Source organism: Globicephala melas, chromosome 4, assembly GCF_963455315.2.
Source record: "Globicephala melas chromosome 4, mGloMel1.2, whole genome shotgun sequence".
NCBI classification, from domain to species: domain Eukaryota; kingdom Metazoa; phylum Chordata; class Mammalia; order Artiodactyla; family Delphinidae; genus Globicephala; species Globicephala melas.
This window is the reverse complement of record NC_083317.1, coordinates 68,426,420-68,437,361: the sequence shown is the minus strand read 5'-3', so window position 1 is coordinate 68,437,361 and position 10,942 is coordinate 68,426,420. Positions and strand designations below refer to the sequence as shown.

The 10,942-nt window shown below is 39.1% G+C and overlaps 1 protein-coding gene across 3 annotated transcripts in view; it reads right to left on the bottom strand.

Annotated features, from left to right (window-relative positions):
- Nucleotides 1-385: 385 nt before the first annotated feature.
- SEC22A (SEC22 homolog A, vesicle trafficking protein) overlaps nt 386-10,942 on the bottom strand; it is an 82,375-nt gene continuing 71,818 nt past the window's right edge. For 2 of the 3 annotated variants that reach the window (XM_060298154.2, XM_030858414.3), the window contains one exon: nt 386-2,844. In XM_060298154.2, the coding sequence (XP_060154137.1) occupies nt 2,644-2,844 (201 nt within the window). In that variant the 3' untranslated portion in view covers nt 386-2,643. The remainder of the gene's footprint in view (nt 2,845-10,942) is intronic. The other variant, XM_030858405.3, reaches the window with a different exon arrangement.

The following is a 10,942-nucleotide window of genomic DNA, read 5'->3' as shown; positions in this document are numbered from 1 at the left end:
CCTCAATTTTATCAAGGACATATTCCCTGAATATAATCTTAGTTATCTTCATTACTTTCCACTCTAGTGGAAAAACCCTGGGCTACGAGATTAGAAACTGTGTGTTTTGCTCTTGACCCTAAGTAAGTCATTACCATCTGATTACCTTAGTGTCCTCCTTCCTAATAGGAGAGCAAATACTATTCCCCGACACTACAAAACCCATTATGATTAGGTAGGTAAATGCGGACTTGCTCTTAGAAGTAAAATTGCAATAGAAACACAACGTATTACCATCATACACATTAGAAGCCTAAGTGATTCTCTCTCAAGAGCTTAAAAACTTCTTTACATTCATGGCAAAAATTTATCTTTCCAAATTCAGTTTCTTTGGCAACAACATGATAGAGGCAGGGAAGTTGTATAAACACTGAGAGATGCAGGCACCAAATAATGAAAGAAAGCATTTCTATACATAAAACATTATTTATACCTGTTTTCATTTTTTACATTAAAATGTAAACATCCCCTTATCCAAAATAGCTGGTGAAAAAGCAAAACAAAAACAAAAAACAAATTAAGCCTTTAAAGATAGCTGGTGAGTTTTCAAGTGTCCTTGCTCAATGTATCCAAATACCAAATATTATAATTCAATAATTAGGAGAACCAAACTGGTAAAAGAGCTATAAAATATCAATATACAGCAAAATCACAATGAACCAGAATACTCCAATCTCCTGGTTAATCAACTATTTACAAGAAAACTCCTCTTGCTTTAACCATTAGTTTAGAAAAAAACTTACTAAATTGAACCACTTTACTTTCCTGGCTCAGTAACTACAAAACGCCAAACATAAATCAATTTTATTTTGATGACTTAGGATCATGTGGTACCTTGGGATATCTCTCAGAATATTCATAATTTCTGTGCAGTTTTGTTAGAGGCAGAAAATTGGAGGGAACTGGAGTTTCTTGCATTAAATAAATCCCCGAAATCGTTAAGCTTACTGTCTTCTTTTGTCTCATTCTCCTGAAAGAAGAGTGTAGCAAAAAGGTTCTAATTAAGCAAGATTTCTCATTGTAGACATACCTATGTATACTGGTTCTGGAAACAGTGCAGTTCAGTGACTTTACCTCTCTGGACAATTTCTTCTGGAAAATTAGTATACCCAGAACATGAATTATATGTAATGGGTCCACTGTTTTTCTGGATATCAAATTTCAGTACCTTATGAATTCCTTAATTGGAATCTTTTCTCAAGAAAATCACTCATGAAGATGACTTCGAAACCAGAAGAGCTGTAGATTTTGCTAATGGAAACAAACTATGCTTCCTCTATTATTAATTCAAAGCTGCTTAAACAATCTTTATAAAGTTATTAAAAAGCAAGTAAGTTCTCTAAGACAGTAGGTGCTTAACTCCTCAAAGCCATAAAATGATAAGAGGAATAATAAGAAGTGCTGAGAGAAGAGTCACCTTCTGATTCTTTTAGAACAGCTCAGTGTCTCCATAGTGCAGGACCCATGCCACTTGGTGGCATGCAAGATGATTTTAGGTGATACACAACACAGAATTAAATAATGCTGAATCACAGTGAGAATGGCATTCCCTTTATAATTTTCTTTTAAACTTCTGATAATTCCACAGACAGAGCTCCATTTTGGTGCTGGGTAACATCTCTTTCACTGCAACAAAGAAAGAACAGGCTTTTTGGATTCAGAGCCTTGGCAGGAATTAGTATCCAGCTAGAATTTAATAACATCTTTGTTTTATTTTTATTTATTTTGTAGTTATCATTTTTTTATGGCAAACTGATGCTGGTTTTCTACTTGGAATAGAGGTTAGTTTCTTTTTTAAATATTTTAAAATTTAAAAGATAAATATTAAGTAAATAATAGCATATGTAATACTCAACTGATTGAAGTTTGGCAAACAATGGCTATAGCCTAACAAATATTTTTAAAAAGTGATTTCAAAAGAAAGTATAAACATGGCCTAGGAAAGAAACATGTGTCACTGTGTTTTCAATACTTGCAATGCTCCAGGGATGAGCTCACCAGAGCCTTCTCCTACATCGGGTGATTTCCAGGGTTAAGATTCAAGCAAAAATATAAAGGAAAAAGAACCCATTCCACACCAATCTGGACCTCACAAACTCATGGTACCATAAATGTGCAAAATCTAAAATTTAGCAAGTAATTTGTTTTACACATAAACTTTCCAATTCACTGCAGCATCTTTTTATTTGGTCTACACTAATGCCTCACAAAGGCAAACCCAGGTTGCAGAGCTCCTGCTTAGTTCTCAGAGCAAGTACCACACATAGTTTTTGACTGAACTCTCCAGCCAGGATTCAGGGCTGCTGGCCAAGTCTTCCAATGGCATCTGACTGTTCTTCCAGTGCCATGGCCCTGCAGAGAGAGATCTCTTCATCTTCTTCTGATTGATAATCTCATGGCCAACATTCTGCTGAGAGGAGTTTGCGTAGCAGGTATGGGCATGCTCATAGGCATGCCATGCTGACTCAAAACGAAAAGGACAGCTGGAGAGAAAGACAGCAGAGCTTCTCATTTGTGGTGAACAGTTTCTTCATCACAGTGGTAGTTAAGATATGCTCCCTCCTTTTTCCCCTGAAGCCAAGGCAACAAGCCTGAAGGATGGTGTCAGACATCATAATCAGGAGCCTTGCCCTGGGCTTGCCTCAGCCAGATCTGGAGTGTAACAAATGCTCCCACAGTCACGTGAAAGAAAAGCTGCCAGAGGTTGCGCAGTTCATAGAGATACATGTTGCATAGACAGATTAAGCCAAAAGTCAAAAAAGATTTGACATTCCGCCAGCCGGTGTAGTAGACAAATAAATAACACTGTTGAAAATATAAAAATGAAAAACGATTAGGGTTACAGGAAAAGAAATAGATGCTTCTACTACAAAGCTGTAACAGGTCACAGGGTAAAATATGAGAGTAGAAAAGGGGATTTTTCAACTACGGATAAGACAGTGTAATATCTTTAATACACTGAGCGCTACACTCAATGTATCTTCAATATACTCCCTATTTAAAAGGGAAATAGGTTTAAGAAATAGGTTTGCATAATCTGGAATCAGAGGAAAAGAGCTATAGAGAACATTTTGGAGACAACATAATCTGAATATGAATCCTCTATTAGATAATACTGTATCAATGTTAAATTTCTTGGGTGTGATAAAGGTATCATGGCTACGTAGAACGATGTCTTTGTTCTCAAAAGACACATGTTCAAGTTTTTAGAGGCGAAATATCTGGATGTTTGTAACTTATTTTAAAAACAACTGTGCAGGAACTTCTGCTTCTGGGATCATGGAGTTGATGCACTTTCCTCTATTCTTCCCACTAAGTACAACTAAAAACCCTGGACATTATATATCAAGCAAAAGATGACTCTGGATGATGAAGAGAAGAAGGCAGATAGGCTAAGGACCTTGAGACCCAGGGAATGACACAGTGGTAAACTACCTTTTTTTTTTTTTTTTTTTGCCTCATATATCCCAAACTTGGAGCTGAAGAAGCTGGCAACTAGAAACACCAATGGATGCACATCAACAAAACAAACAAACAAAAAAACACTCAGTAAAATCTTGTTCTCTCTAGCCAGAAGACCATGAGAGGGGTACCTTTCCAAGACAGAGAACTTTTACATAATAACTATTCTACTCCAGCCACCAAAAACAAAACAAAACAACCCACAAAAAAACTGTGACCACCCACACCCACCCCATCAAAGCCTATGTGGGAGCCTATAATGCTCTAAGGAGATGTTCTAACACTCCAGGGCTTCAGAGAAGGCAAGTGGGAAGCCAGAACTTTGACTCCCACCCTGTGGTGTCAGTGGAGACCAAGTGGGACTCTGGACATTGACCTCCACTTGGCATTAGCAGGGCAATGGATTTCTCATCAGAAACCATAAAGTTCAGGTAAGAGTGGAACAACATTTTTCAAGTGCTGAAAGAAAAGAGCTGTCAATCCAGAATCCTATACTCAACAAAAGTATCCTTTAGGAATGAAGGGAAAATAAAGCCATGAGAGAAGACTAAGAGAATTTATCACCAACAAGTGTACTCTAAAAGAATGGCTAAAGGAAGCTCTCTAGATAGAAAGGAAACAACAGAAGAAGGAACCTTGGAATAATGAAAAGGAACTCAGCAAAAATACAGGTTAATGTAATAGGCTTGCCTTTTTAAGAACTTTCTAAAATGTTTGATGGTTGAAGTAAAAATTGTTAACACTGCCTGATGTGGTTCTAAATATATGTAGAGGAAATATTTAAGACAATTATATTATAAATAGACGAGGACAAAGGGACATAAAGGGTGGTACAGTTCCTATGCTTCACCTGAACTGGTAAAATGATAACACCAGAAAACTGAGATAAGAAGATGAAATGCAATACCTAGAGCAATATTTCAAGCTATACAAAGAGACATACTCAAAAACATTATAGATAAGCCAAAATGGAGTTCTAAAAGAATGTTCAAATAATCCACAGGAAGACAAGAAAAAGAAAACAGAAAAATGAAAAACTGAAAACAAAAAATAAGATGGCAGACTTAAGCTGTAACATATCAATAATTATACTGAATATAAATGGCTTAAATATAGCAATTAAAAGATAGAGATTGGCAGGGTATATTAAAAAACATAAATGAACTCCATGTTGTCTACCAGAAAATCAATCCAAATGACATAGGCAAGTTAAAAGTAAAGGGATGGAAAAAGATATAGCATGCAAACATTAATCAAAGGCAAGCAGGAGTGGCTATCTTACTATTAGATAAATATAAAAATATTTTGGGACTTCCCTGGTGGTCCAGTGGTTAAGACTCCAGGCTTCCACTGCAGGGGGCACGGGCTCTATCCCTGGTCAGGGAACTAAGATCCCATGTGCTGCACGGCGCCACCAAAAAATAAAAACTTAAAATAAATAAATAAATAAAAATATTTCAAAGAAAGTAAAAATAACCAGGGACAGAGAGGGATATAATGATAAATGGATCGGAGAGAGACCTTCAAGATGGTGGAGGAGTAAGATGGGAAGATCACCTTCCCCCCCACAAATACATCAAAAATACATCTACATGTGGAACAACTCCTACAGAACACCTATTGAATGCTGGCAGAAGACCTCAGACCTCCCAAAAGGCAAGAAACTCCCCACGTACCTGGGTAGGGCAAAAGAAAAAAGAAAAAACAGAGACAAAAGAACAGGGACAGGACCTGCACGTATGGGAGGGAGCTGTGAAGGAGGAAAAGTTTCCACACACTAGCAAGCCCCTTCACCCCCCGGAGATAGGGGGTGGCGGGGGGGAAGCTTCAGAGCCACGGAGAAGAGTGCAGCAACAGGGGTGCAGAGGGCAAAGCAGAGAGATTCCCGTACAGAGGATCGGTGCTGACCAGCACTCACCAGTCTGAGAGGCTTGTCTGCTCACCCACCGGGACGGGTGTGGGCTGGGAGCTGAGGCTTGGGCTTCTGAAGTCAGAGCCCAGGGAGAGGACTGGGGTTGGCTGCATGAACACAGCCTGAAGGGGGCTAGTGCACCACAGCTAGCTGGGAAGGAGTCCGGGAAAATGTCTGGAACTGCATAAGAGTCAAGAGACCACTGTTTTGGGGTGTGCGAGGAGAGGGGAGTCAGAGCACTGCCTAAACGAGCTCCAGAGACGGATGCGAGATGCGGCTATCAGCGTGGACCCCAGAGATGGGCATGAGACACTAAGGCTGCTGCTGCCGCCACCAAGAAGCCTGTGTGCAAGCACAGGTCACTATCCACACCACCCCTCCCGGGAGCCTGTGCAGCCCACCACTGCCAGGGTCCCAGGATCCAGGGACAACTTCCCCGGGAGAACACATGGTGTGCCTCAGGCTGTTGCAACGTCATGCTGGCCTCTACTGCAGCAGGCTGGCCCTGCATTCCATACCCCTCCCTCTCCCTGGCCTCAGTGAGCCAGAGCCCCCAATCAGCTGCTCCTTTAACCCCGTCCTGTCTGAGCAAAGAACAGACACCCTCAGGTGACCTACATGCAGAGGCGGGGCCAAATCCAAAGCTGAACCCCAGGAGACATGTGAACAAAGAAGAGAAAGGGAAATCTCTCCCAGCAGCCTCAGGAGCAGTGGATTAAATTTGCAGAATAACTGAAGCAGAAGAACGGATAAGTGACCTGGAAGATAAAACAGTGGAAATAACGACTGCAGAGCAGAATAAAGAAAAAAGAATGAAAAGAATTAAGGACAGTTTCAGAGACCTCTGGGACAACATTAAACGTACCAATATTTGAATTATAGGGGTCCCAGAAGAAGAAGAGGAAAACAAGAGGACTGAGAAAATATTTGAAGAGATTATAGTTGGAAACTTCCCCAACATGGGAAAGGAAATAGTCCATCAAGTCCAGGAAGCACAGAGAGTCCCATACAGGATAAATCCAAGGAGAAACATGCCAAGACACATATTAATCAAACTATCAAAAATTAAATACAAAGAAAAATATTAAAAGCAGCAAGGGATAAACAACAAATAACATACAAGGGAATCCCCATAAGGTTAACAGCTGACCTTTCAGCAGAAACTCTGCAAGCCAGAGGGAGTGGCAGGACATATTTACAGTGATGAAAGGGAAAAACCTACAACCAAGATTACTCTACTCAGCAAGATTCTCATTCAGATTCAACGGAGAAATTAAAACCTTTACAGACAAGCAAAAGCTAAGAGAATTCAGCACCACCAAACCAACTTTACCACAAATGCTAAAGGAACTTCTCTAGGCAGGAAACACAAGAGAAGGAAAAGACCTATAATAACAAACCCAAAACAATTAAGAAAATGGTAATAGGAACATATATATTGATAACTACCTTAAATGTAAGTGGATTAAATGCTCCCACCAAAACACATAGACTGGTTGAATGGATACAAAAACAAAACCCGTACATATGCTTTCTACAAGAGACCCACTTCAGACCTAGGGACACATACAGACTGAAAGTGAGGGGATGGAAAAAGGTATTCCATGCAAATGGAAATCAAAAGAAAGCTGGAGTAGCAATTCTCATATCAGACAAAATAGACTTTAAAATAAAGACTATTACAAGAGACAAAGAAGGATACTACATAATGGTCAAGAGATCAATCCAAGAAGAAGATATAACAATTGTAAATATTTATGCACCCAACGTAGGGGCACCTCAATACATAAGGCAAATGCTAACAGCCATAAAAGGGGAAATCGACAGTAACACAATCATAGTAGGGGACTTTAACACCCCACTTTCACCAACAGACAGATCATCCAAAACGAAAATAAGGAAACACAAGCTTTAAATGATACATTAAACAAGAGAGACGTAACTGATATTTATAGGACATTTCATCCAAAAACAACAGAATACACTTTCTTCTCAAGTGCTCATGGAACATTCTCCAGGATAGATCATATCTTGGGTCAAAAATCAAGCCTTGGTAAATTTAAGAAAATTGAAACTGTATCATGTATCTTTTCTGACCACAATGCTATGAGACTAGATATCAATTACAGGAAAAAATCTGTAAAAAATACAAATACAAGGAGGCTAAACAATACACTACTAAATAACCAAGAGATCACTGAAGAAATCAAAGAGGAAATTAAAAATACCTAGCAACAAATGACAATGAAAACACGATGACCCAAAACCTACGGGATGTAGCAAAAGCAGTTCTAACAGGGAAGTTTATAGCAATACAATCCTACCTCAAAAAACAAGAAACATCTCAAATAAACAACCTAACCTTACACCTAAAGCAATCAGACAAAGAAGAACAAAAAACCCCCCAAAGTTAGCAGAAGGAAAGAAATCATAAAGATTAACTCGATCAGAAATAAATGAAAAAGAAATGAAGTAAACAATAGCAAAGATCAATAAAACTAAAAGCTGGTTCCTTGAGAAGATAAACATTAATTGATAAACCATTAGTCAGACTCATCAAGAAAAAAAGGGAGGGGGCTTCCCTGGTGGCGCAGTGGTTGAGAGTCTGTCTGCCGATGCAGGGGACGTGGGTTCATGCCCTGGTCCGGGAAGATCCCACATGCCGCGGAGCGGCTAGGCCCGTGAGCCATGGCCACTGAGCCTGCGCGTCCGTAGCCTGTGCTCCGCAACGGGAGAGGCCACAACAGTGAGAGGCCCGCATACCGCAAAAAAACAAAAACAAAAACAAAAACAAAAACGGGAGAAGACTCAAATCAATAGAATTAGAAATGAAAAAGTAGAAGTAACAACTGACACTGCAGAAATACAAAGGATCATGAGAGATTACTACAAGCAACTATATGCCAATAAAATGGACAACCTGGAAGAAATGGACACATTTTTAGAAAAGCACAACCTTCCGAGACTGAATGAGGAAGAAATAGAAAATATAAACAGACCAATCACAAGCACTGAAATTGAGACTGTGATTAAAAATCTTCAAACAAACAAAAGCCCAGGACCAGAGGCTTCACAGGTGAATTCTATCAAACATTTAGAGAAGAGCTAACACCTATCCTTCTCAAACTCTTCCAAAATATAGCAGAGGGAGGAACACTCTCAAACTCATTCTACGAGGCCACCATCACCCTGATACCAAAACCAGACAAAGATGTCACAAAGAAAGAAAAGTACAGGCCAATATCACTGATGAACACAGATGCAAAAATTCTCAACAAAATACTAGCAAACAGAATCCAACAGTACATTAAAAGAATCATACACCATGATCAAGTGGGGTTTATTCCAGGAATGCAAGGATTCTTCAATATATGCAAATCAATCAATGTGATACACCATATTAACAAACTGAAGGATAAAAACCATATGATCATCTCAATAGATGCAGAAAAAGCTTTCAACAAAATTCAACACCCGTTTATGATAAAAACCCTCCAGAAAGTAAGCATAGAGGGAACTTACCTGAACATAATAAAGTCCATATATGACAAACCTATAGCCAACATTGTTCTCAATGGTGAAAACATGAAACCATTTCCTCTAAGATCAGGAACAAGGCAAGGTTGTGCACTCTCACCACTATTCTTCAACATAGTTTTAGTTATACTCCGATAAAGATGTTAAAAAAAAAAAAAAAAAAGGGCTTCCCTGGTGGCACAGTGGTTGAGAGTCCACCTGCCAATGCAGGGGACACGGGTTCGTGCCCCGGTCCGGGAAGATCCCATATGCCGTGGAGTGGCTGGGCCCATGAGCCATGGCCGCTGAGCCTGCGCGTCCGGAGCCTGTGCTCCGCAACGGGAGAGGCCACAACAGTGAGAGGTCCGTGTACCACAAAACAAAACAAAACAAAACGTTTTAGCCACAACAATCAGAGAAGAAAAAAAAATAAAAGGAATCCAAATCAGAAAAGAAGAAGCAAAGCTGTCACTGTTTGCAGATGACATGATACTATACATAGAGAATCCTAAAGATGCTACCAGAAAACTACTAGAGCTAATCAATGAATTTGGTAAAGCAGCAGGATACAAAATTAATGCACAGATATCTCTTGCATTCCTATACACTAATGATGAAAAATCTGAAAGAAGAATTAAGGCAACACTCCCATTTACCACTGCAACAAAAAGAATAAAATACCTAGGGATAAACCTACCTAAGGAGACAAAAGACTTGTATGCAGAAAATTATAAGACACTGATGAAAGAAATTAAAGATGATACAAACAGATGGAGAGATATAACATGTTCTTGGATTGGAAGAATCAACATTGCGAAATGACTCTACTACCCAAAGCAATCTACAGATTCAATGCAATCCCTATCAAGCTACCAATGGCATTTTTCACAGAACTAGAACAAAAAATTTCACAGTTTGTATGGAAACACAAAAGACCCCGAATAGCCAAAGCAATCTTGAGAAAGAAAAACGGAGCTGTAGGAATCAGGCTCCTGGACTTCAGACTATAGTACAAAGCTACAGTAATCAAGACAGTACGGTACTGGCACAAAAACAGAAAGATAGATCAATGGAACAGGACAGAAAGCACAGAGATAAACCTACGCACATATGGACACCTTATTTTTGATAAAGGAAGCAAGAATATACAATGCAGAAAAGACAGCCTCTTCAATAAGTGGTGCTGGGAAAACTGGACAGCTACACGTAAAAGAATGAAATTAGAACACTCCCTAACACCATACACAAAAATAAACTCAAAATGGATTAAAGACCTAAATGTAAGGCCAGACACTATAAAACTCTTAGAGGAAAACACAGGCAGAACACTCTATGACATAAATCACAGCAAGATCCTTTTTGACCCACCTCCCAGAGAAATGGAAATAAAAACAAAAATAAACAAATGGGACCTCATGAAACTTAAAAGCTTTTGCACAGCAAAGGAAACCATAAACAAGAAGAAAAGACAGCCCTCAGAATGGGAGAAAATATTTGCAAATGAAGCAACTGACAAAGGATTAATCTCCAAAATTTACAAGCAGCTCATGCAGCTCAATATCAAAAAAACAAACAACCCAATACAAAAATGGGCAGAAGACCTAAATAAGCATTTCTCCAAAGAAGACATACAGACTGCCAACAAACACATGAAAAGATGCTCAACATCACTAATCATTAGAGAAATGCAAATCAAAACCACAATGAGGTATCATCTCACACCGGTCATAATGGGCAGCATCAAAAAATCTAGAAATAATAAATGCTGGAAAGGGTGTGGAGAAAAGGGAACCCTCTTGCACTGCTGGTGGGAATGTAAATTGATACAGCCACTATGGAGAACAGTATGGAGGTTCCTTAAAAAACTAAAAATAGAACTATCGTATGACCCAGCAATCCCACTACTGGGCCATAATTCAAAGCCATAATTCAAAAAGATATATATGTACCACAATGTTCATTGCAGCACTACTTACAATAGCCAGGACATGAAAGAAACCTAAATGTCCATCA